This window comes from Python bivittatus, unplaced genomic scaffold (genome assembly GCF_059951505.1).
Source record: "Python bivittatus isolate LINGU-HERP-01145 unplaced genomic scaffold, Pbiv_v1 ctg000270_np1212, whole genome shotgun sequence".
Taxonomy (NCBI): Eukaryota; Metazoa; Chordata; class Lepidosauria; order Squamata; family Pythonidae; genus Python; species Python bivittatus.
In genome coordinates, this window is record NW_028277050.1 from 774,519 (window position 1) to 802,066 (window position 27,548).

Below are 27,548 nucleotides of genomic sequence, written 5' to 3' on the forward strand. Positions count from 1 at the left end.
TTATATAACTTTTGCTTTGCTTTGCCTTGCATTTTTTTTCACTTGCTTATTACTTTACTTTCTGTACTTTTTTCTTTCAAAATTTGTATTGTCTTTATTTCTCTTAAAATTTCTTCAATAAAAATTATATACAAAAAAGAGATTGATTTTAAAATAATTATCCTTGGGAGAAAAAAAATAAACCATTATTGCATACTGTAACATATATAAATATTTAATGTCACTAGCTTAATAGCAATCATCCTACAGATCTTTTTAACAAAACTAAACTGCCTTCTAGGATAATATGAATTGTACAGAAACGTACTGTAAAATTTAAAATAATGTGGTAATACAGCCACATCCATCAGTAGAAATGGTAGGATTGAGGAAAGATAAACGATCTAGAGTCAAACCAATATTACATATTTAAATGCTTGTACATATTGGTAGAGTAGTATGCACTAGCTAACATATGATCCAGGAGGTCATAGACTCATAGAATTCAGTTTATTTATAATATGAGGACAATAATTCTGGCTGTTTCTAAGAACTATTGAGTTAATGTATGCTAAGAGCGGGGAAGCCACCTTTGGAAATACTCTGGGGAAGAAGATCATCTTATTTTTTAGCCAAAACCAAATTTACTTGCCATGAAGCTAATGAGTCTTTCCTTCACCTTGCCGGGCCCTCATTCTAACTCCTGATCTGTCCCATTCCTTCCTTTTAATTTCCTTAATAGTTGGACTGTGTCAGCAGCTCACAGGTGATACTGTCCACCTGGGGTAAAGGGGAGGGGAGATGTCTCTCCTACCCCTTTTTGGTGCCAGGAAGAAAGATCTGCTAGCCCAGGATTAAGCAAAATCTGAGGAGAGGAGAGGAGAGGAGAGGAGAGGAGAGGACTCGGTGGAGAAGAAGGAATCCAGAGGAGAGGAGAGTTGATTTAGAGAGGAAAAGGGAGGATGGAGTAAGAACTAAGCAGTAAGCCCAAGAATATGGACTTCTCTTTCACCACAATCAATAAGGCATGGGGAATAAAGAAGATGAGCCATGAGAAAAGACAACTGAAGCTGCAAAGACCTATTTGCATGGTTTTCAGATACAGCTACGCCATGGGATGATCCTGGAGAATGGTGGTTCCTATTATAATGTTTAAAGTGTGTATTATATTCAGCCCAAAGTCAAGTTTGCAAACTCACTGCTTTTATAGGTAGATTGGTTTGATATTGGATATGCTGAGTGAAAATAAAGTAGCATTTATAAAATTAAGCAGAGTCCTGAAATTGAGCATGAGGATCTCATCCCTAAAGGTCAGAAGGAAAGCAGGAGCCTCTGTTCTAACCCCTAAACCCTCTTAAACACCAGATTGTTACCTGGAGGCTTCTTGGGCTTATGTTTGATTGACATTCAATCCTTTTATACATACAGCAGAACAAATAATTCAGTAGTACCTGCTACCTAGATTTAAGACAAAAGTGTCTACAATATGCCTGTTTCTTTGACTTACAGAGACTTTTTTTTATAGCCTGCCAGCCAGTCACTCCTGATTTTAGTTTAGTTCCCTGAACCAGTACTAATTAACTGGCACTTTGGGTAACTTCCACTTGTCCTTTCTCATGCTTTTGCTAGGTTAAAATGAAATACTAGAAACAGGCTGTTCATTTTTAGAATGCAGAATCTAAATGTTTGGTTGTTGATCTTTTTTTTTAATTACTAAGATTTACAATGCATGAATCCCTGAAACTGCCTTGATTTTGGAAAATGTCAGATTATGAAATTTAATAAATCATCAACTGAGACCGTAACCTAACAGTCTGAAGGAAAGAGTCCCTGCAAGCAAGGGGTGAGCTGCCTAAGATTCATGGTGGTTGTTCTTTAGCTGTTTGAGTTTTAACCAAGTGGCAACAAACCAGTCCATCCTTCACTGGAAAAGAGAGAGAGAGAGAGGAAACAGTGCAAGCAAGAAAAGTAGTAATGCCCTTCCCCCTTTCCTTCCTTCCTTCCTTCCTTCCTTCCTTCCTTCCTTCCTTCCTTCCTTCCTTCCTTCCTTCCTTCCTTCCTTCCTTCCTTCCTTTGCAGGTGGTTCTAAAGCCAGTGGTATTTACCCCTCTATCACTCCCTGGAATGTTCTGCAAATATTGATTTCATCAGCTGTCAAATGCCATCAAATATTAGTTATTACAATGTGGGAGATGCAGTCATCAGATGTCAAATAATGTGAAGAATGGTCCCCTTCTTAACAGGTTTTTTTTTCTGAAATTAACAAAGAGGATGATGGTCACAAGCAACTATTAGACCAATTTGTTAAAAAGATATTAGATTAGATCTTTCCAGTGATAGATCTATCTGTGGTTGGTCATTTATATGTTAGTTATGTTAATGGAAACATGGAATTGGTTTCTTGGCTGAAAGTCAAAAATGTGCTGGGCCCAGAGCAAGTTGGTTTAGGAGAAACAGATCAGCAATTGACCACTGTTAGATCTCTGGCAGAAAAATGCATAGCATCTCCTGGCCAAGATTCTTTTATTCTGTCACAAGGGGATTTGGGCCTAAATTTAGCATTACTTCTGGTGATTAAAGACTTTTCTATTTAGTTATCTCTCTTTATCTAGAATCTACTATTAGAGTGAGTTGTAGAAAAGAAGACAATTTTGATTCACCCTATTTTTGTCAGAAAAGGGCTTCATTAGGCTGGCATTTTTGCCTCAGACTTCCTTTCTCCAAAACTGGAGAACACAAAACTCTTAACGCTTAGATTTCCATTGTTCCTATGGGCAATTGATGCTAACAAATATATACCTGAAGGTATGTGCATTTATGGATTATTGTTCTAGCATTTATTTTACCGATAATTTCAGTAAATCTAAAATAATGTTCTTTCCTTTAAAAAATAAGTGTATGTTTGTATAAATCGTTCATTAGAGGACAACCCATAGGCAAACCCAGCCATTCAAAAAATTGGGAGATGTGAGAATCATTTCAATTCAAAATATTTGATAATGTTCTCTTTCTTGGGCTGCCCATAGAATTTATGCAGTTCAATTTGCCCCTAGTAGTCTCAAGGCTCATTTTTTTCTTATCAAGTTTGGACAGTTTCTTTCCGTTTCTGCACAGGTATTTAAAGCTAAAGGCTTACTCCAATTGTTTCACTATGGATTGGGGGTTTAATTCAACCGTGGAGCAAGATATCTCTGGGGGGGGCGGTTTCCATTCCATTCTTGGTATGTCTAAATTTATCCTTCTGCTGCCCTCCTGTTAGAGGTTGGTTTTCTTTCTCCCAAATGTAAATCCACCGTGCTGGATATGCATATTTCTTGCGTGGTCTACTGTATTATCTTAGAGAAGAGAGCTACCATTGCACCTGGCATAAGCTCAAAACTGCCATGTTTAGACCTTTAGCTTTGCTTCTTCTCTCTGCAAGTATTGCAGAGTATTGCCAAGCAGGACCCATCCTTGATCAGGAGTACTGATTTCCAATACTCTTACTCAGTGGCTCATAAACCTGTCCTAGTTTCCACTGTAGTCCTTAATAATTGGAACAAAGGACATGATAATTACTTGAACAACCTAATCAGACCCAAAATCTGCTATGCTTTTTGAAGAGCCAGATTTAGTTTTCTCCCCTTTGCCTTACTATTAGTCACTTTCAGGGTATGACATATGTTAGCTGCCTTTGCGGCTACAGCTATTTTTATCTATTTGCAGGTCTTTGACTCTGTAATAACATTTTTATTAATATAATCATTATGTCAGCACTATCTACAATTGAGAATGTTACAGGAACTAATAGGTGTTAAAGGTCACTTCTTAAAAGATTCTAAGGATCATCCTGACCAAACTCCCACAACTACATTTTGTTTCTAGTATTGCCTCTTAATAACCATCGATGGGGAACTTGATCAGTAGGGTTGATATTGCCTCCATGTAATGCTTATGGACTTCCTTTAAAGCACCTGTTTGATCTCTGGAGAGAACAGAACGCTGGACCATGTAGCCCTTTAGTGTGACCCTGAATTACTTGTTTTAGGTTAGGTTGATATGAATATCAAGTCTCTGATGCCTGTCCCAATTTTTTTCTTATTATTCTTTGCAGTTAATCTTCTGGACACAAGCACTGCTCAGAATGAACTAGGCTGGTTGCCAGACCCTTCAGATTCAGGGGTAAGTAGAAATCACAAAAGCTATAATGCAAGCAATCTGTAGTGCAGTACAGAGCTGAATTTTGCAGTGGCAGCTATGAGATCTCTGATAGTGATTAGATGATTTGCTTAATGTCAAAGAGAGATACCTAGCTGTCTGAGATGCTCTGTGTTTGCTCTATGTTGCTGTGTTGCTCTGACCCTAGAAAGGGCAGTGTAGCTAGAGGAGTCTGACAAATGAGGGTCAGTAGAAGCAGAGGCCTTGGAAAAGTTGAAATAGGGGTTGAAAAGACAGTCAAAGGGAGTGATGTAGGGTTGGCATATGATTTTAAAAGGGGATACTCCAGAAGAAAAGCAAAGGCCAAGAATTAGAGGTCAAGAGGGGAAGGAAAACAGTTGGAGAATGGGCAGAAAGATCCCTTCTATCTGTCACCAAGAATCTCCCATTCTTTAAAACTTCCTTTCTAGAAGTAAACATTCTTTGCTGAACTTCGCCTTATTGATTTCAGTGTAGTTTTGTTAACACATATTAGTTTCTATGTGGTGTTCTGATCTGTGATGTAATCCATGGTTTTTTTTCTTGGATAGACTTTGCTGATTTTCTCATATCTAGTCATTTCTTTTTCTTTTCTTTTCTTTTCTTTTCTTTTCTTTTCTTTTCTTTTCTTTTCTTTTCTTTTCTTTTCTTTTCTTTTTTCCTCTTGTTCCCTGCCTATCTAGCTTTGCTTGCTAGTTTATTTCTTTATCCTGTTTCAACAGGAGCAGGGTAAAAAGGCACAAGCCCGTTTATGAACTATGTATTAATTGATCAAGCTTTATTGTTTAGTGCAAAATCTCTAACATCATAATACTGAAGTTTCTCATTCTGCAGTCGGTCATCAGTGTTTTGTTAAAACATTTTCCCAAATGAAACTCCTGATCAGCTCATAATCTCTCTCTCTCTTTATGGCTTTGTGGAAGACTACCTTTCTGTACTTTGAACATTCTTTGGAATGCACTGTATGTTTCAGTTGCCTCTGGGGAACTGTCACACATGTCAGCTTTTTGATCTTCCTGCAGTGCTTTGAATATTCTGAATTTTTGCCACTTGCTACCTCCAGTTTGTGTGAGATGTTCTCCCTGCCCCCATCCATACAAAAGAATGATTTTTTTTTCATTTTAAGAAAATGAATGGTGCTCTACTACTATTGTTTTTAATGATTTTCGTGGTTATTTTGGGGTTGATTTTGTACTGTTTTCTGGATTTTTAACTTTGTAAACAGCCTAGAGTCATGGTAGTGAGATGGATGGCAATATAAATTGAATGAATGAATGAATGAATGAATGAATGAATGAATGAATGAATGAATGATAAAAGGTCTATGGAGGCTATTTCCTGAAATCATAATTCCAGAATTTTTCATTGACTGAACCTTTTTTATGTTGTCCATTTCCATTTTGTAGTTCTATATGGTTAACCATATCTAAAATACAATAGAATGAAAAATCATTAAAAACACTAAACAAGAAGGCTAAAAAGATATATTTCAATCCCCTTCTAACTGTAGTCTTTTCAACAAGAAATTGTTCATAATAGAAAGCCTACCATGGAAACAGTGGGGCTAACTATTGATGCTAAAGATATCCATGGTATATTACCCCCTCCCCAACAAAAGGTGTCTTGCTGAATTCTAAGAGGGGGACAGACTCTATTGATGATTCTGCAAGCAATTTGGACCTAAGCTATAGGCCATGATCAGCACTAATGTGCAAGAGGAAATCTTTAAGCCTCTGTTCTTCTCATGGTTCTTATCCTACTTGCTCCCATCCTCTCTGATCTTTCTTGGAGAAGAGGTTCTACAAGGAACAATTAAAGCTTTTGCTCCATAACACTCTGACTCTGAATGGCATACAATTTCCACTTTCATAAATTCAGTTTAAAAACAAACAATTAAGCTTAGCAATATAAACAAATCCATAGAACAAATCCATAGTAAAAAGAAATGTAAAAAAGTGGGAACATACAATCAGGGGACTCCATTCCTCATCAGGGGGAGTAATCATAGCATTCTGGGCCCCATGGTTTGAGGAGATGTCCATGTTTTTATGGACCAGCAAGGTTGGAGCTATTCTAATGTCTTGGAGCAAACTTTCAGACGAGGAGGGTGCAATTGAAATAGCATACTTCCAAGAACCCCGCAGATAACAGTCCCTGAAAGACTGGGAAAAAACCCTGGTTTAAAAAAAAAATCATCAATTTCTGGAGGCCGCAGAGGAGCTACGAAGACCAATGGAAGAAATTTCTGTATGAGTTGCTATCTCAGAAAAGGCTGTGTTTCTTGTAGGTGTCCGTCTTTCTTCTGATTTAAATGTGTCATGGAAGAGGCATTGGCTGAGGTGATCTTGTCCCAGGACAAATGAGGATTAAAAGATAGTAACAGCATTTTAAATTTTAAAAACTAGGCTGTCAAAGTTACACTATGCTTTCAGGTTGGGGTTTTTTATGCCTTTTTAAAAAAGCCTTAAAGCCTTTTAAAGTGAAGCTTAATTCCCAGCAACTTCATGGACATACCTACATAAATTTTTTGGGAGCAGCACAGAACTGATTTGCCAATGCCCTCTTCTGGCATGGCTTTTCAACCTTCCAGTCTAACATTACAGCATTTCCTGGAGTCTCCCATCCAAGTACTAACCAGGCCTGACCCTGCTTAGCTTCTGAGTCCAGAGAAGGTTGACCACAGAGTATCACCTGGTTATTAATAATAATGCACCACTTCAATCCACTGAGCTTCAAAAATGTTGTTAAAATGAGCCGCATGCAGAACATAATATAGTAGCCTGTTGGATTTATGGGGGCTTCTATAATAATGGCAAGGCAAATCTCTTGTGAATAGGTGAGCATATCTATAGCACTGTGGTTAATCAACACAACATTCCTTTGTGTCAGGGTACGACTGACAGCTGAACGGGGTCAGAATCTTGAAATTCTTGTAATTGCTGGATAGCGCTGCTAGGCAGCAGCCCCAACAAATATTGTGCAATGTTCCTCTTTGCCTGTTACTCTAGTTGAGCCCTAGGCATGTCTCAATCACAAATGTTGTCAATTATTTCCTTGAAGCCAAAGATCTACCATCTGTGCCCTGACACCAGCCTTTGATACTCCTGGGCCTGCATGCTTATTTATATTTCTTCTGGCCTTGGCAAGTGTAAAGAATAAAAGCTGTAATTCAGTGCTGCCCTTTCAGAGTGGAGCCAAGAAGTAATTGCAACATACTGTCTACCCTGAAGGAAGCAGGTTTGGTGGTCTCTGTAGTCTTCCTCCCAGCGTGTAAGCGGACTAGAACAGAAGACTGGAAAACAGAGGTGGCCTCAAAGCATCCCACTGAATCCCATTTCTTCCTCTTTTTCCTGGCTTGATCCATATTCCTTTCTCACCCTCTTCGTAAAATGGAGGCATTTAAAAGAACTGTGTGGTTCATGAATGTTAAGTGTTTCATAGGGTTGAAAAGAGAGTAATTGCTGAAAAGTGGGCTATCTTTAGCCATTTCGACAGGTGTTTTAAAAGTTGGCACTTGCCTTTATGAACCAGTCCTAGCCTTGTGAGCTTAGGAAGATGTTCCCATCGGAGGTATGTTTTGGTTGGAACCCAAGGAAACCTCTGTAGCTGCTCCCGGGTTTTGGAATTCTCTCTGAGGGGAGATCAAGCTCATATCCTCTTGGATACTTGTTAGTTGCAAGCAAAACGCATTTTTATTCAGTATTTAGGCATAACAGTTGGTATTGCTCCTGAGTCCGCTGGATACAGTTCTACCCATTTATAATGGTGTTCCTAACTTGCTTCATTATTCTACCTGTAAAATTGCTCATCTCCATTTTTTAGTGGCAAAGTGAAGTATACAATATACAATCATAACGTGATCTGTTCCTCTTTTTTGAATATTTTTTCAACAGTAAAAAGACATTTGAAAGATTAAGAGGGGAGGAAGCACCAAATAAATTTGTGATGATATAAGCTTGCAAAAAAGTTTGCTATGGGTACAAAGCTGCTAGGAGGTAGAGCTCACCCACCATATTACAGTTTCCTAAGTTTATGTTCCTGACATTTGTGGCAAGTTCTGCAGATTAAGAGATGTATTGATTGCTTTTTCATCCTAATTCCATCCCTTGTTTCCATAGGGAACTCATGAATAGTTTCTTCATAATCAGCCCATCATCTTTTTATGCATGGCCGTTCTGTGCTGTATTCCTCACAACGTGCAGATCTCTGCTTTTCCACACAGGTAGACTCACCTGAGCAAGAGAAAGCATATGTACAGAGTACAGGTTCTTTAAACATTCCACAGGATTCCTAGCAGTATCAAAGCCTTTTCTCCATGTCACAATAAAAGACATTTTGTTCATCATTTAAGTAAATTGGGTGTTGAGAATAGCCTATGTAGTGTTCCCCTAATTCATCGCCAGGTAACTGCCTATTGCTGATTGGGCCTTCTCATATTTTGGCTGCCTCACAGTTAATTGCATTTTCCCCCATTTCTACCTTAGTATATCTCTTCTTCCAGTGAGGGGCTTTGCTAATGCCATCATTCTAGATATTGATTTGCATGCACACAGATCTACTGTGAGAACAGCTATATAATTTCAAGTTCAGCCCAACCCTTCAAGCATAGCATAACCTTTTGTTGGTCAGATTTCTCTTTATCACTATAAATAGTCAGCTCCGGATGGGAGGGTACCTATAGATCCATAAACATATACTACAGTGATCATTTCATACATGTACTTCCTTTAAAAAAGTTCCCTAAAAGATGTGACCAAGAGAACAAATAGCCCAAGCAGTAGATGTGTGCATGACAACCTTATGCAGAACAGAAATTAGAATAGAATGTAATAAAAGGACAAGGTCGAATTGGTGTGGTTGTGACTCATTTCCACTCCTTGGCTACTGTTGATAAAGAAGCATAATGAGATCAGTACACTCATAAAAGTTCTGAGTAACTTTCGGTTGAGTTAAAAAAAAAAAATGCCAGGCACTGTTGTTGAAACCAAAGACTACTATCTCAAATTTGCCAGTGAATTCTGACTTCTCTAGTGGTTTAATATTAAAGTATTTGGGTCTCCCTGTTTGGTTCAACTAAGTGGTGGCCATAAGGCCTACCACATAATGTCTTGGGGTTCTGCAGGGAAGTTCTTCTCAGAGCAGGTCACTGGTCAACACATACATTCAGAGTGAGATTAAGACTAATATTGGCTGCACATCACTTTAAAACTGCCTGCCCCCATAGACCAAGCTGAATTACATCCTCAAAGCATTCCAGTCTGTCTGTTCAGTTGTATATGCCAAGATGCAGCTCATCTGGGTTATCTTCCATTGGAGCATGTGTGTCTCAACACTTTGTTGGTATTAGTTCTGCCCCAGAATCTAACAGAAAATCCAGAATCCATCCTTGGAATATAGGTTTTTCTGAGCATGTGCGAATTTCATTGTTCCTAGCAGTGGATTGCCACAGGTAATATTGACTGATCTGGGCTCAGGAAGGTGGTCCCCAATTTGCTGGGAGACATTTCCCTTGGCCCCAGTCTCATTATTTCTCAATCCCCAAAGGTGGTGGTGGGAAACAGCCAGGGAAGAAGCTAACGAGGATCTCTCTTTTATTTTTCATTGGCAGAGATTTTGAGGAATGTACATGGAGCTTAATGTTTCTATGAGCTTCTGATAGTTCTTCATGTGAAACAGAAAGGGGAAGTTAAGCTTTGGCTATAGAAATCAGCTTTTTGGCCAGGAAAAATGTTTGCACTGTGTCTTTCCGGGTGTGCATTTCTGAGTTCTAGCTCTTGTAGTCAACAATTGCTTTGTCTTACCCAGAGCCTTTAACTTTAACTAAGACATCAAGGAAGATTGATGACCATCAACTAGACCATCAACTAGAAATCTTGTCTTTAAGAATTTCACACCAGTTCTTTTTAACCCTTTTGTTGCTGCCCATTTTTTCACAAATTTATTACTTTCCTCCTACAACTACTATGGCTTAAGCAGGAGCCCACATTGCTATATTAGGTAGAGAAGGTACTATATGAAGGAGCTCCAGAGGAATAAGGTTCTAGTGACTTTATCCTCTTTAAAATGTAGACATGTCCAGCTGGCTCTTTAGATTCCAGTCCATTGAATGTGTCAAGCAGAGTGATCCCTGCTTTATAGACCAAAAACTGAACAGGTCATTGCTGTATAAGTAGAATATGTATTCTGTGATTAAGCAGTGACCCCTCTTAATGTAAATTGTGAAAACAGGGTTGTGCTATAATGTATCACTGTTTGTCCTGCAGTTAGCAATCCACAGGAAAAAAAATTGGCTTCTATCCTTCCAATAGTAACTCTACTGTCTTTTAAACATTGGTACCTAATATTGCTGTTTTACAAGCCAGTTACTTTAACATCTGTTCTAGGTAAATTGTGAAAAGCATTGTTGAAGATAAGTTGCTAATCTTCTCTGTATCGTTCCAAGTTTGGTATATGTGCTGTCGAAGCAAGCACAAGGTTATTATAATTAATGATAAGATGTTAAGCACGTAGAAGGGTAAATCTTGCTGAAAAAGAATTGGCATGGCTTCTGCCAAGGAAGGTCCTATTCTGTTAGTCTTCCAAAGTTTTTGAGCATATCAGAAAGCTTCAGGCACCATGAAGAGTGCAAGAAAAATTGCTTGGATGGGTATTAAAACAGTAAATGGGCTTCAGTGCAAGAAAATGTATAATTATGCATATTGGGGCAAACAGTCCATATGTATGTATGCGTGTGTGTGTGTGACAGCCACAACTGTATGATCGAAGCCCTGCTAATACATATAACCGGAAACAATTATTGATAAACTCAGCTTTTTTACTTTTCTTGAGGGTGAATATGAAAACTAAAATGCACATTATGGGGGGGGGGAAGCATTTGATTTGAAATCGGCAAATCCGTTAAACTCAATTTTACTCATTTTTCTGGTTTCTTTCTCCAATCGATTCGTTCTGTCTCCCTGTTACTTTGTTGTTTTGCTTGTGTAAAAATTCATATTCATTTTCGTGTTTATTTTGAACACACAGAACTTTGCAAGTGATTTCTCCTGGTATACTGTGTTTGCATTTTTCCGTACTATATACAAATTGGGGGAAACTTGTTACTGTAATATGTATGTGCATGCTTTTGACCCAGCCCAACCCAGTTCACAGGGTGATGGTTGTAGGGAAAATAGGAGGCAGGAGTATTAGGTATGTTCACCACCTTGAGTTGACCAAATATTAAAAAAAAAAAAGGGATAAATAATAATAATAATAATAATAACAACAACAACTGAAAATTCAATCACAGGCTTTGGAAAACTGCAGGTAGCTGCATATATCTACAAGTTGGTTCATATACTGTACAGGAAGTGCAAATCAGCTAAATCTGCATTAAGCTAAACAAATTATTCTCACATCTCTAATAAAGTCTGAAGAGATTTCAACTTCTTGAGATAGAAAAAAAAAAACACAGAGCCTTTGTTAGATTGTATTTACTGCAAAAAAACAAAAAACAAAAAAAACCCCTAACATGATTATTCCTCTGGATTGAGTTTTCCAACACTGCTTGTGTCCCCTTGTTGGTTCAACATGTATTTCTAATTATTGTTTTGCAAAGACTGTGAAGGAGAACAGGGTAGGGGGTTCTCACTTTTACAATAGATTTGCCAGTCAGATGAATATGGGGTACATTCCTGCCTTCCTACAAGTCTTAATTGTATATTAAGTGTAATGTGATTAGAGATCTATATAGTGAAAACAAAAGCATAATGGACAGCCTTATCCCGAGCAATTGCAGGTGAAGGAAAGTTTGCATATATAGGTAGCCCCTGGGTTAAGAACACCCAGTTTATGGATGACCCATAGTTAAGAACGGAGCTTATTGTAGCAAAATTCAAGTTAAATACACAATGATTCAAGTTAAATACACAATACTACTTATATAGTATTATACAATAATACTGTTCCAGCTTACATACAAATTCGACTTAAGGACAGACCTTGGGAACGGAACTCGTTTTTAAACTGGAGACTACCTGTATTTTTGCTGAAATCCCTCACATCCATTTGTGGATATAGTTTGAACATACACTGTGACAGAAGCCACAATACAGTAAAATGCAGATAGAGATCTCTCTTGTAAAAAATATGTAGGCGTGTTCAAGAATTTAATCTCTCCTTAGCCATGAGTAAGTAGCTACATCATGTCAGACTCATGATTGCAAAATGTGGCCCTGCCACAGAGGGTGACAACATGGTGCAAGAGGAATGGCATCTGGGGGACATAGACCATCATGAGGCAACAGTACAGTGGATAATGTAAGGTGATCCAGTAGAGCAACCTTCACATAGCAAAGATCGTAGACTAAGATCCAGTCTCCTTAAGTAACTCACCTAATAACATGCCTGTTTTGCATGCAGGTTTAATCACTACTTCCTTCTTTGTCTCTTTCCTTCAACTTCTTCAGCCGTTAACAATTAATGGCTTTAAGAGCAATTGCATTGCTCAGGCCACCAAACATCTCAGCAAGCCTTTAATTTAGGACCCTCCTGGTATGAACAGATCATGCAGAGGTAATTGGCTGATAGTGCAGTTTCATGGGGGGGGGGCACATGCATCCCTGCATGAGAAAACGTTTTCTCAGTTTGTCACATTTAGATGCAAATATTTGGTCCCCTGGTTCATTTTTGCAAGGAACAGTTGTCTTGACAAACTTTGGGAGGTGTTGATGAGGAACACATAGCTTTCAAGAGCTGGCAGTTAGCACAGAACAACTTTTTAGTTATTCCAACCATACCATGCCATGCAGCTGTAGACATTACTGTAGACGTTATAAGGAACTATTCAAAAAAAGTAAGTAAGGTGGAGAGGGAAAGAAGAGATATGTACCTATCTCCAAGGAGTTACAATAAAAAAAGAAGCCGGGGAGACAGGACTGCAACTTTGAATAATGTGCCACAAGTGTCTTGATGCATTAGTGAGAAACTGCACATGTGGTCTTCCATCTTGAATTAAGGAGGAAGGATCCTAGAAGACAGACCAGCTTCTTTCAGCACACGTACATGCACTTACATGTGCACACACATATACAGAGAGAGAGATGCAATTCCTAGTATCACACATTCACCTATGACTCTCTTTCAGATGCCCTTCACAAAATCATATTTTCCACAACATCTCTATCTTCTCTGGCCATCCATAAAGCTCCCTACACTAGTAACCCATTCCTTGCCTTTTCCTTGAATAGTTTGTTCAAAGTTCTTTGAATGTTATGAATTACTCAGTAAAAAAGGTTTTCCAAATCCTTGTTTGTTAAGAGAAAATTATTGGGGGGGGGGGTAATAGAAAAGTCATTGTAGATGGGAGTAGACCCTAGCCCTTCTGCCTACAGAGCTTCTCTTTCTTTTGACCTTCTGCTTACAGTCTCTGAGCCCAGATGGGAAAAACAGCTTTAAAAAATGCAAGGGGTCAATCGTAGAGGAGAATGAGATGATTAAAAGCTTCCTGCCCATTGATTCTCAGTTTCCTCAGCCCATTAGCATTATAAGGAAAGCAAGGAGTTGGGAAGCCTTGTTTCCCCTTAGGACATTGCTAGTAAATTTTCTGCAAAGATTTTTTTGCCTGAGAAACAGAGAAGAAAGTAGTGCCTCACCTCAGACCTAATTGTCTCTCATCAAATGCAGGAGTACTTTGATTTCTGAGATCTCTGACTCCAGGCAGAAGATATGTGTGTGAAATTGGAAGAGGGTACCTTCAAGGTTCTGTACTATATATAGGGTCAATATTGATGTGGGGAGAGTTGGAACATGTCAATGTTTAATTTAATCTTCTCAAACCTTCAGCAGAAGAATGTCACAATTTCAGTCTGGTCCACTTTCTGCCAAATAAAACATCATCATCATCATCATCATCCAAAATTTTCACAACTGGTACCTGGAAGTGGACACCAATGCTTTTTCCTAGAAGAAATTTCCTCCAGATCTTAAAAGGCAAAACTGTACTTGGTTTGTATACTGCATTGATTATGGAGAAACATGCCTTGGTTTCTCTGATTCCTGTTAAAATTGTGTTTCATTGATGTTTTGTTCTTTTTAGATGGGGAGAGGGAATTTCTGCTTTTACATGTTGAAAAGCAGCTTTTGATCCTGTTACCCTAAAACCCACTTGGAGGGTCCCAGGAGTAGAACATCATGGGTTACAGAGTTCAATAATAGATAGTAATTTGGTTCTTCCCACTCCCCAAACATTTTGGAGAAAATACATAAACAGAACGGATTGAAAAATAGAACGGATTGAAAAATTTTAAAAAATAAAGCATAAGTGAATAAACAAGAGTTCCAAAATATCTTGTTTGACTTGACTTGTTTGGATTCTGAGTCAAACTTCACCATTAAGTTATAAATCAAGCGTAACAAATGTTCCAAACTGTCTGTTACAAGGTTTTTAAATTTAATCGAGTCTCATGATGTTCTTCCTTGTTTCTGTAATTCTTGTAGTGGTATACTACTAATTTGATGATACTGAAACCAGTCAGGTAAACTAGACCATTGTGAAATAAAAGTTTCAAAAAAGATTTTATCTTCATCTTTAAATTGGTTAATGCCATCCAGAGTCAGTATTGCGAGATGGGCGGCTATATAAATCAATATAATAAATAAACTTTATTGATCATTAAATATTGCAATCTAAACTAATTATTAACTTTCCACTGAACTAATTTTGTAATACTGTCCTCTTCATAAAGTAGACATTTAATAATGAGGTGTTCGGAGAGGGGAATCTAGACTTATTGCTGTATTTGTCCCAGGCATCCAGTAGATTACTTCTTATTACATGAACTTTTATATACTATTACATTATTTTGTATCAGTCAAAAGATAATTTGTGCAGGCCATCTGAAAGTCCTGACCCTTCCATAGAAGCAGATGGGCCAAAGGAAATACAATTCATTCTAAGATACGTGCTAAGCAACTAAGCATTGTAACACAATTTAAAGTTTTGAATTAATCCACCTCCCTCTTCTGAATCTTGTAAATTCTTGAATTTAAGCCTTGGTCTTTTATTGGACCATATATAGTTCTTTATGCCAATCACTTAATATTTTATTTTCAGTATATACTAGACTTGTCTGAAAAAGAAAATTAAATCTTGGTGGAATCTTCATTTTAACTGCTGCAGTTCTTCCTAGCCATATAGAAATATCTGCTATTCTGCTTTTCCAGCTCAATAAATAATAATTATTAAATAAATCATTATTTTTGTCAAGTACTTTCTTAAACATTTAACCTCTTTTCCGGTAATGTTAAACCTCATTGCCAAATGCAAGTACTGCTTTTCTTCCGCTACCAAATTCCATGTCAACATTTGAGTCTTTTCTTTATTAATTAGTTAATCCAATAACCTGCAACAAGGCCATATTGCTGTATATAGTAATTTGGTTCCTTAAGTTAATTTCCAGTATTTTTACATAATGTGCCATTGTAAGCATCAATGGGAGTGTTTCATTTTCATCCTATGAAGCAATCTTGAATGAGTCAGATCATTGGTACATCTGACTGAGTCCTGTCTTCTGTAATTGATGATGGCTGTCTGGCAGATATCTTTCCCTGTGCTTTTGGCTAAGATCTGTTTTTGGCTGGAGACTGATTTGGAGACCATTGTTTGCTTATTACATGTGTATTCATCCTATATGGTTTTCCCAGTCTATTTCATCCTCTCAACAGCTCTCTATGGGCCTTTCTTCACTACTGTGCTCTTCACCCAGTTTAAATCAGCAAAATACTGTACAGGCATGAAGTTTGAAGCCCCCAGTCCTGATCCCCTCTGTTTCAAGTCACTGCAGTCACCTGACATCCTACTAAGATAATGGGTGACAGATTTTACACACCTTACGGCTGACCCTGGATGGTATCAAAAGAAGGGGGAAGCCACTGCTTGAACATCCTTGGTACAGCTAAGGATCACTGAAGGCTGGCTCATTCATGAGCTGGTGATGACATGAAGGCAACATCATGGGATAGAAAAGAGAGGTTGCAGGGCATGTTTGTATCATGGTTAAGGGCAAGTCTGGAAGATGCAAGTATGGACAAGGTTTATGTAAGGGTGAGAGAAAAGGATTGGTCCAAGGTCATTTAGCAAACTTTATAGCTAATTGCTTCACTAATTCTTATGATTAAAAAAAAAAAAAAAAAAAAGTGGTGTGGGCCTGGCATTCATTCGTTCATTCATTCATTCATATATGCCCATCTCCAGAAAGTGCAGCTGTTCCTTTCTATATGGCAGGGAAATCCCACCAAAGGAGACTTGAACCAACAGAAGCAGAAAACCTGACTCCACCAGATGAGCAGAAACCACATCAGGGCTACAGACCTGATGGTGTCCAGGGAATAGGCTAACAGCTATGGTCTGAACTGAATAGTGAGACTGATTAGTTTGTCATCACATTAACTTACAAGTTTAATAACCTAGTATGTTTTCAGAGCATATAATTGTTATTCAATTTAGATGCTCTAAGCTTTGACAGCACAGCAGGATTGGCTGCTATGGTTCTTTGTACTCTTGGAAAGCTGGAAAGGCTGGTCGTTTAAATAAACAAAACAAACCTCGCCCACAGTATTCAAGTTAGGACACCAAATCAGCAAGTTCTGCAATGCAATTCAGCAGGCTTCTTACTCTAACATCTTACCATAGTTGCATAGCAAACTTAGAGATCTAATTAACATTTGGTGAAGTGGCTAGTTCAACATTCCTCCTCTAAGGTGGTTTCATGCCACATCATCCACTTCCCCAGCTAAGTTAGGAGATGCCATCTTACGAATTCACTATAATTTATGTGATCCAGCAGTAGTTTTGGTTGGACTTGTGCCATTCATCAAGATGGAGTTTTTAAACTCTTAATAAAGAGGAGATGCACCAGCTGCAGACAATTTGTTTGAGTCTTGCAGTGAACAGGTTATAAGCAAGTCTTAGATCATTCCAGTCAACCATCACCATCCTTCCTTTGTTAGATTTATACAATACCCCACATTTCCTTCACCAGCTCAAGATAGCAAATATAGCACTTGTCCAATTTTTCCCCCAACAATAATCCTGTACCATAACTAGTACACCAGTATATTAATGCACTGTAGTTTTGAATACAGGTAGTCCGCAGGTTAAGAACGTCCAGTTTAAGGATGACCCATAGTTAAGAATGGAGCCTACTGTAGTAAAATTCGAATTAAATACACAGTGATTTGAGTTAAATACACAGTGGTTCGAGTTCATTACACAATACTACTTATACGATATTATAAGTCTGTATTAAGTATTAAGTATTAAGGACAGACCTTGGGAACGGAGTTTGTTCTTAAACCGGGGACGACCTGTACTAGTTAATGCAGCAAGTTATATTTCCGTCTTATATTTCCATTTATATCCTTTCCTCCAGGATCTCAATGTATTCTATAAATCACTTCCTCCTCCAGTTTTTCTCCACCAGAACAAAGTAGGATGGGCCACAAGATCCTGACTGGCACAAAGTCACTCAGTGAGCTTCTGTGGCTGAGAGTAAGCTTGAATCTGGGCCTTCTGTCCTAATCCAAAACCCTAATTGCTACACCAATCTGCCTCTCCCATCGTGGGACTATACTTTCTGTGTGGTTGTGTTTCTGAGTTCCTAGTGCCATTGATGGAGATGGGTATTATGCTGACTTCGAGTATAAGTATATATTTTCATACACACACACACACACACACACAAAATATGCTATTAAATAATTCCTATGTGCACTGTGCAAAAGGCGAAAACACTTTGAGTCAAGCTCAGCTTCTGGTGACTACGTGACAACCATGCCATTTTCTTGGCCATAATATTCTTGCCTTCTTTTGGGATTTTTTTACTTTCAGTTCTGCCTACAGCCCCAGGATTCCCTGGTGATTCCCATCCAGTTACTCATCAGGCCCAGCCCAGTTTAGCTTCTGACACTGAGAAGGTTGACAGGGACTACCACCTGCTGATGACTTCTACTGGAAATAGACAAGAATATTTTTAAAAATGCATTTTACTAACATCTCAATATCTTTTGAGATTGTGAAATAAATATAAGTAAGATAAGACAACTGAATTATCACGAGTTCATTATGAAAAGAAAAGGGTACCTTAATATTTTAATTCTGAAATGCTAACATACCAGACTTTTGCATCCTGAGTCCCCAGGGCTTTCCAAACTACAAATCCCAGAGATCTCCCAGAGAATGTAAGTAACATTCGGAGGGCTATCCTAATACTTTCAAAAATAAATGCCTTAAATGTGAAGAGCCACTAATTAAAGTGTCCTTCACCGAGATAAATGAGTTCTCACTCACTAACCAAGTATTCAGCTGATTAATCTGCCAATTAAACTGATTAAATCTTGTAACCCAATTATCACTGCACCTAAAATAGCAGCTCTGTTTTTAATTATGTAAAAGTATTATTATGTTTATACAGCATTTAGCGTGTTCAAAGTCTTTCACATCCTGATCTGCATCTCAGAAACGCTTGCCAGAGTTCTACAAGCAACCGGTTTCATTATTCCTTTATTGCAGATAAAGGGCTGAGGGAGATTTAGACCAGAAATTAGAAGAAAACCACCCACAGCTCACACTCTGAACCACCCCTCCATGCCAGAACTTTATTGTGGCTGATAGATGAAGTTAAAAGTACATTTTGTGTAGTCTGTCTAGGTTAGAGGTTGTTCAGACATTTGAGATTCAGTATGAAGACTGAATCCAAGTCCCTCAAAATTCTTCAATTCGTGAATGGCCAATTCCACAATAAATTGTCCCCCTTGACTTTCTCTTGCTTAAATCATTAGCTGATCACCCTGACCCCCACCCCAATATAAGTGGGTAGGTCACAGCTGAATGCCTACCACCCTTTGGGGAGGGAGAAAGAAAAATGGATCAGAACTGGCCTAAATTGGTCTTCAACCTTGAAAAGAGAAAGAGCTGAAGACAAATCTAAATAGATGTAACGTGTGTTTATCTGTGGATGTGTGTACATTTTTGTGTGCTAGCAGAAGCTGTTGCAGAACATACCTTTGCCCAAGATTATCTATTTACATCACCAGAGACCCTTTGGATTATTTGCTACTTAATCTTATTTGCACTGGAGATTTGTATCTTCTGGAACATTCTGCATCTGGAGAATACAGACCTGGGTTTTCTCATCATTTACTTGTATGTTCTGGCAAGAAACTTAAATGAATTACAGAGGATTTGGATCACATGTTACTGAGGTGTCCCCCCCCCCCCCCCACAACTCACTAAGCTCCTTTTTTAACTTCATGAAAGTCGATGTCTGCTCTAGGATGTTTCCAATGCTCTTTCTGCATTACAGAGGAAGAGTGATAAGGAGAACTATCTTTTAGCGGCATTTCTCATAGGAGCGTTTCTGTTTGCTGTAAACCCAGGTTTCCATGGTCTGCAAATAACTGTTTGTCCATCAATCCCAAAAGAAAAACCTCTCGTTTCAATTGTATACTGATCTTTAAAATCTTCTGAATCAGTGTATGTATTTGAATCCAGAATTTTCTAGCTTTTTTACACATCTACCAAATATGATAAAAACTCCCCTCTTGTTGTTCACATTTTCAGCATAAATTTGAAGTGCCTTTATACATTCTATATAATTTCTCTGATGACATATACCAACAGTACATCATTTTATAAACATTCTCTTTAAGATTATAACATAGTGTAAATTTCAATCCTTTCAGCCACATATTTCCATTGTTCCATCTGTATATTATAACCAATTTTTAGCCCACTTTAGCATACATTCCTTCACATGTTCTTCTTCTGATTCAAATTTCAATAAAAATGTATGCATTTTAGCAATTACATGTTCATCACTTGTACACAATTCTATTTCAAGTTCAGTCTTACAATGTTCAAAACCATAAACTCTTTTGTCTACTTTAAATCTTTCTAATAACTTCTTTCTGAAGATATGAAAACCACTGGCAATTATATCCCTCTGCCACCAGTTCTTCTCTTGATTTTATTTTACATTCTTCTTGACAAAATTCTAGTATTTCACAATAAGTTAGCCATTTGTGTTTGCCTATTAGTTCTCATCTATAAAATGCTGCTTGTGCTGAGAGCCACAAAGGTGTTTTCAGGCACAACCTGGGTTTTTATCTATTCTATATCCTCAGTATGGCACGTGATTTTTAAAATCCACATTAACCTTGAGTTTATCATACCACAGATATCCATGCCACCCAAATCTCAGGTCCTGTCCTTCTAACTCCAAGAGCCTTCTATTCTCAGCAACACCCACTCTTTCATCCAAACCAAACAACAAGCTGCAAAATACAATTTCAAATCAGGTAAACGAATCCTCCTCTTTCCTTTGCATCTTCTAACACCTTGTTTTTAAAAAACTTGTGGTTTTTCCCCAGCCTCACAAATTTAGATATATCCTTCTGCCACTGTTTAAATGATGCAGTTGTCAAACAGGTATTGTCTGAAACAAAAACATCATTCTAGGCAAGACATTCATTTTAATCACAGAAATTCTCCCCAGCAATGACAGTTGCAGTTTCTCCCATCTTAAAACATCTTTTTAACTTCTTTCCATGTCTTAACATAGTTATTTTGAAATAACATACAATTCATATTTGTCATAGTGATACCCAGATTTTATTCTTCAATTCTGGTTGATCTTCTGTATTCATATTTTTTATTAACATCTTTGTCTTCTGTTTATTAATCCTGAAACCTGCTAATGCACCAAATTCTTTCAGGTTTCCCATTAATGTTTCAATTCCCTTTAAAGGATCTTCCAAAACCAACACCAAGTCACCTGCCAAAGCCCTTAACTTATAAGTTTCTTTTTTAATCTTTACTCCCACAATTCTCTTGTCTTATATCTCTATTTAGTATTTGAAGAACCAAAATAAACAAAAGAGGAGACAGTGGGCATCCCTGTCATGTTCCTTTTGGTAACTCAAAGGGTTTTTTTTTTATCTTCATTAACAATTATTTGTGCTTTCTGTGAAGTATAAATCGATCTTACCCAGTTTATAAGGTTCTCTCCAATATTCATATCTTCCAAAACCCTGAACAAGAAAGCCCAGTTCAAATTGTCAAAAGCCTTCTCTGCATCTGAGAAAATCAATGTGGCTTGTTTTTCATTACATTGCTCTAAATATTCCAAAATGTCCAAGACATTTCTAACATTGTTCTTTAACTGTCTTTTAGGTAAAAACCCACATTCATCCTCATGAATAAATTCTTGCAAAATTATTTTTAGTCTATCAGCTAGAAATGTTGTGAACAACTTGTAGTCATTATTCAATAATGATATTGTCTTATAAAGAAAGGAGGGAGGGAGGGAGGGAGGGAGGGAGGGAGGGAGGGAAGGAGATATCTGATGCTCCCTGCCAGCTTCCTACAAGCAAAGTTGTTCTGTTTCTCTGTTTAGGTAAAGAAACGATGGCCCAATGGGTCACGGGTTGTCTAGTTTATAATAAGAACCTGATAATCCATCTGGTCCTGGCACCTTTCCTAGTTTAATCTTTTTTATAGCTTCAGAAACTTCCCTTATTGTTATAGGACCATTCATAATCTGTCTCTGTAATTCTTAATTTGTTGAGAATGAGCTTAATTTGTTGAGAAATACTTATCTTCTCTGGAAATTTCTTTAATTCTTCTTTTCTCTTTATTTCATCCTTGTATTTTCTCTTGACTCTTCTTTTTAAGTCTACTTTTATGTTGTATAAAGTAACTTTTTTTGTTCCTGCTGAAATAAATTCTTCACCCAAATTTTTATAAATCAAATACTTAAAGTCCTTTTTTCTAATATGTGTCTCTTGTAGGCAAATTATACCTTGTTTTAATTTTTTCAAATAATGATTTTTTTTTCTCTTTTGAGGAACATTTGCTCCATTTATATTCCACATTAAGCATTTGTAATCCATAATCAAGCCAAAAATTTAGAAAAATCGATACCTGTAGGGCCTAGTTCAGTATCATTCCTTTCAGTTTCCTGAGGCACCTGTTGGAGTTTTTGTGTAGTCTTCTCTGCCACCTCCATTTCAATCTCCTCCAATTCCTCTTTGAATTTTTCTAGCAATTCCCTCGCCTTCTGGACAGAATTCAGTCGAAATCTCTGCTGTTTAAAAGTAAAAACCACACCTTCTAATTTGTCCCATTGAAATGGGATCTTTTTCTGCTTTAGTCTTTCGGTCAACAAAGAATATTCTTTTCTCTTACCAAAATTCTGATAGGAATTTCCTTATGAACAATTATATCCATATTATCAAATTTTGGTCTTGTATTAAAATGCTGATGGAAAACTTGATCCCTTGTCTCCTTCCTGTCCTGGCTTTTTTCGGTCTCTTCTATGTGCATGCTCAGAGTTGAGGCAGCTCTGAAAGCATTGCCATTTTGCACAGCCCTTTATTGCATGCTTACAGTGTCAACATTATTTATTCCTTAGATATCATTTTATTTTTTTATTTTTTTAACATTTTTTTATCATGCCTTTATTATTTTTATAAACAACTGAAGGTGGCGAATGTATCTAATACCCCTTCCTCCTCTTATTTTCCCCACAATAACAACTCTGTGAGGTGAGTTGGGCTGAGAGAGAATGACTGGCCCGAAGTTACCCAGACAGTTTATAATGCTTATAATTATCATTATTGATTAATCATTGATTAATTATAATAATTAATGAATACATTTAATACATAATTAATAATTATATACAAGTATAATATGCTTACAATATAATTATAAATAATTATAGTTATAATGCTTATAATATGGCTATTTCATATCCTAGGGACAGCTATCATTTTCCTTGGGCTCAATGCCTAGTTTTGAAAGGTGTCAGGGACCTTTCAGTGCCAAGCACATCCAGTTCTTTTTGGTCCAACACACATCCAGTAGCAACTATGGCTTAATTTGCACTGTTATTAGAAACCCATGATTTGTACTGTACATGGGTGGGGCGGCTATATAGCTGAATATGACCCAGACATCAGACAGGTAACAAACATAAGAAGAGGAGGATTTTGACTTGGACCTGGTCACCTGTATCCTAGTCTGGATCAAAACTCCCAATGGGGTCCTGATTTAGACTGGGAGCAGCAGATGTGGACTGACAAGATTTAAACCTTCCTCCCAGCTATTTTGGTTTGGGAACCCCACTCCTCCACAAGTGTTATGAAACCAATTGGAAAGGAAAGGGAAACACTATTCTCGTCTTTCCACCTGAGGACTCCATTCAAAGCCACCATTTCATAATCCCACAATATCAGCAGTGTCCCCTCATGGAGTGGATTTCTTTCTGGCTCTGCTTGGTAGAGTTCAAACCTCAGTAAAACCTACTTTCTTTGAACTCTTGCAATTCTATGAAGCTTGTGGGAGGTCCAGCACTTCTCCACTTTAAGGAATATTTGCCCCACCCAACTCTTGGCTTTGGGATTTCAGCTGCCCTAGCAGGTCTTTCAAGGGGGAAGGTAGCTTGATGGCTTTGAACCCAGGAACTGCTTGAAGGTTTGCCTAGAACCAGTGCACACAACTTGAAATAAGGACATGAAGAAAGAGATCTTTACCTTTTGTGAGGAATGGCTGGGTGAGGGGTCTGGTTCTCCAGGACCTGTGATAGCTCGTTATGGGATCATTGGTCCTTGTGTATTTATTCCTCTGGTCCATTTATACAGGCATCCTCTCAAGAACAACTCAGAGCAGTACCCAATTAAAGCAACAACACAATGAAATGTAAACAGACCTAAAATATAATGGAATATAAAGCCAATTCTGCCAAAGGCAGTTCGATAATCAGAACAATCATACAGGATGGGTTCACAAATCCTGATGACCTAATGCTTGAGGGGAAAGCCAGGTCTTCAAAACTTTATGAAAGGCAGGCAGGTTCAGGACCAGCCAGATCTCAGGGGAAATGCTATTCCAGAAGGCAGGTGAACAACAAAGAAGGCAGGTCTCTTGGGTTCTAGAAGATGACCTTGTTTAAGAGATGGAAGCCAGAGCATAACAATCTTGTCAGATCTTATTAAGGGGCAGAGATCATCAGAGACAGGTGGTCCTACAAATAACCAGGTCCTGTACCATGAAGGGCTTTAAAGGTGAGAACCAGCATCTGGAAGCCCACTTGCAACTAGTGGCTTACAAAGTAGCAGTGTTACATAGTTGGAACCAAGGTGCACCCCTAAATACCTTTGCTGCTGCATTCTGGATCAGCCATAGCTTCCAGGTATTGTGCCAATTTGTGAGGAGGGTGGAAGAGAAGATGACTGCAGACTGTCTTTAAAGAGCTTTGGGGAGGATTGTTGTTGTAGAAACAGCAGTGTGGAAGTGTTCACAGTGTTCCTTGCTAAAGTAATAATAACTGCCAGACACAATATTTTAACTACTGTACAGTATATGTAGTACAAAGGTGAGAACTGTGCTAAAAATGATTTCTGTAATGAGCTAGGCTGATGGAGGCCATCAGAAATCACAACAAAGCTAGGTTGTTCGGCTACAGTGAGCCACTTGTGGGAAGGCATTGGACAATGCTAGTGCTAAATCAGATCTGAGACAATTAATAAATACAGTACTAATTTCAGCACTGAGATTCCAACTGATAATGTCATCTATTTCATGAAATTCAGATTCAGACCATGTGAATTTCTATTTATCTATTTCATTGAATAGATGCAACTTTTGTCTTGAACATTTGAACATTTTAGATAGATGTTGCTGCCCAAGGAAGTTGTGGTCATCTTGTACTAGACCAGACGGCCTTCCCAGGATTAGGGTTGCTCTTAATCCATATTTATCATAGAACTCCAGACAGATTTCATGGCACAGGATTTTTTAGCAGCATGGACCAACACACCAGCTGAAATAACCTGACCTCAGTTACCCATTTCCTCTTAATCTTCAGATTAGCCTGCTATATAGGGCTGCTTTTGTTCAGAAACAGTACAGAATTACAAATGTGACTTTATAATATGTGATGGAATGGAATTATGAAGGCCAAGCTCAGGGAGGTAAACATTTTCTTAGCTTGCCAGAACCGCGTGGGAGGAACAAGAGAATGAGACTGGCACCTCCCTGAGGAATTCACACTGTTGTGGCTGGAGGACTTTGGGAACTGGGGTTTTAGTCTGGGAAGATTCTTGCTAGAGGTTGTAGCTAATAAACATAGCTGGACTGAATTGGCATTGTCTCTTGGAGTTCCTTGGGCTAGGCCTGACAAATATGATCGTATATTAAATAGATCATAGAGTAGGGTAGCAATAAAGTGTTGGATTGGCACCAGTAAGATACAGGTTCAAGACCAACCTAAACCACCCAAAGTCCTTGGGTGACTTTGGGCCACTCTGTGAGCCCTCTAAGGTAGACCAAACTTGGAAACCAAAGACACCCAAGCTAATACTACTTTTATTACAAGATTACAGCAACAGAACCTTGCAAGTCTGAATGCCCTTCCCCCTCCCTCCCTTTATCTTCATGAGAACTAGGGAGGGTCATGTCTACATTTCAGCCCTGGACTCAAATTTATTTTATCTGACCATTTGTCTTGGTTGCAGCTCTTCCTTCGGTTCCTCAAAGTTATTCCTTCTACCTGATACACACTCACTCTCTACTCAACATAACCTACACCACACAGTTGTTGCCAGAGGGGTAGGTAGGTGGGAGAAAGGACCTCTGTCTAAGGTGCCTTGAGTTCATGAGCAAAAGACAGGATAAAAATAATAAATAAACGTGGCTCTAAGGCTGTTTCCAATCCCAATTTAGAATGCTGTGTTTGATCTTGATAGCCACTCATGTGGGTGCTCCTTCTCCATCATTTAAGAACAGTCACTATTAGACAAAGGGCCTGGGGGGTGTCAAAAAAGTCAAGTTGATAGATGCAGCTGCACAATCAAATCCCCACCCCTGTTTTACATGTGTTGCTTTCTTTGTGGAGTTATATTGTTTAACATCTATCCGATGTCTGTTTGTATTTTGGTTCCAAGAAAACACATATTATTTTCCCAGTATTTTTGGCATAATTTTAATTTTCCTAACTGTTTTATGTCCCATGACCTTTGAAAAGATCTGCTGGTTGGTATTAAATAATAAAGAGTACTTTAAATAAAATAAATTGGACTTTACATCTTTTTCCTACAAACATTGCTTACCTAACCTTGCACTTTGTAAGTGCAGGATGTCTGGCAAAAATATTTACTTGCCTCCTTGCTAAAATATTCTATCTGGAAATGCGAGAAATTTAGTCTGGCACCATCTACATGCTGCAAGATTGTCAACCCTCTCTTGTTGGGCATCCTGGCATTAATCAATCTGATGTTATTTCCCTAAGCTATGGAAGGGAGAAAGGTCTTTCTCTAACATAGAGTTTAGCAAAGAGTCTTGGATTCAGAGGAATAACAAATTGTCTAGTTGCCCTGCTTGTTATGCTGCCAATCAAGACCTCTCCAACTTCCCTTGACCTGCTGCCTGTACTTTCCAGCCATATTGGTTATCACTTTATTTACCTATTTATTTCTTCTATTTATATAGCCACTCATCTCACATCTGTGACACTGGGTGGTTCACACAATTAAAAAAATAACAAAAACCAAAAACATATACAAGTAAACAGCCAAAACAATAACAATATACAAGTAAATAGCCAAAGTAATATCAAAAAAACCATTAAAATCAAATTAAAAGAGTTAAAAACAGTGACACATAAAATTTGTCGTTTTGTCCTCCAGAGGAAATAGCATCTTTTCTCACAATTGAGGGCCAATGAGGAAGAAAAACTAGAAGTTATAATGTCTGAAACTGGCTGTGGCCAGTCCACACAATTAATTCCTTATTTTTCATAGCAAGCAGCAGCACAAGCCCCCCCTCCCCTTCCAGGATAATGTGATTTCTGTATCTGCACATTTTTTTTTAATCTGCGCTCAGTCGTTACCGACTCTGCAGTGACTGCCTGGACGAGTCCTTGCAGTTTTCAAGGCAAGGTGTTTCGGAAGTGGTTTGCCATGGCCTCCTTCCTAGAGCAGAGCCCAGCTGGCGAGCGCAGGAGGCGGGGTTTCCGTTGCTTTGTGCCCTTTTTGGGCGAGCGCGGTTTCGCACTTACCAGCAACTGCTCCTGACTCCTTTTTGCAAGGCGCCGCCAGCATTTTTCCTCCCACCGGAGTGAGAGTCCCCATTTATCTACTCACGTGAGTTTTCGACCTGTTGGGTTGACAGGAACTGGGGAGGAAACAGGAGCTCACCCTGTTTAATGCGAAGGCTGGACTCGAACCGCGGAAGCATCAGCCATTTCTGGCCGGCAACTTTCAGCGTCATTAAGCCGCTGCGCCACCGTGTCCCCCTTTATCTGCACATAGGTGACCTCTTAAAACTACATGATTTTTTAAAAACAACATTTCAT

The 27,548-nt window shown here is 38.3% G+C and overlaps 1 protein-coding gene and 1 pseudogene across 2 annotated transcripts in view; one reads left to right on the top strand and one right to left on the bottom strand.

Annotated features, from left to right (window-relative positions):
* EPHA1 (EPH receptor A1) overlaps positions 1–27,548 on the top strand; it is a 69,989-nt gene that overhangs the window by 4,751 nt on the left and 37,690 nt on the right. For both annotated transcript variants that reach the window (XM_015887689.3, XM_007425906.4), the window contains exon 2: positions 4,073–4,140. In XM_015887689.3, the coding sequence (XP_015743175.1) occupies positions 4,073–4,140 (68 nt within the window). The remainder of the gene's footprint in view (positions 1–4,072; positions 4,141–27,548) is intronic.
* Positions 10,571–10,626, bottom strand: LOC148216220 (U6 spliceosomal RNA; annotated as a pseudogene).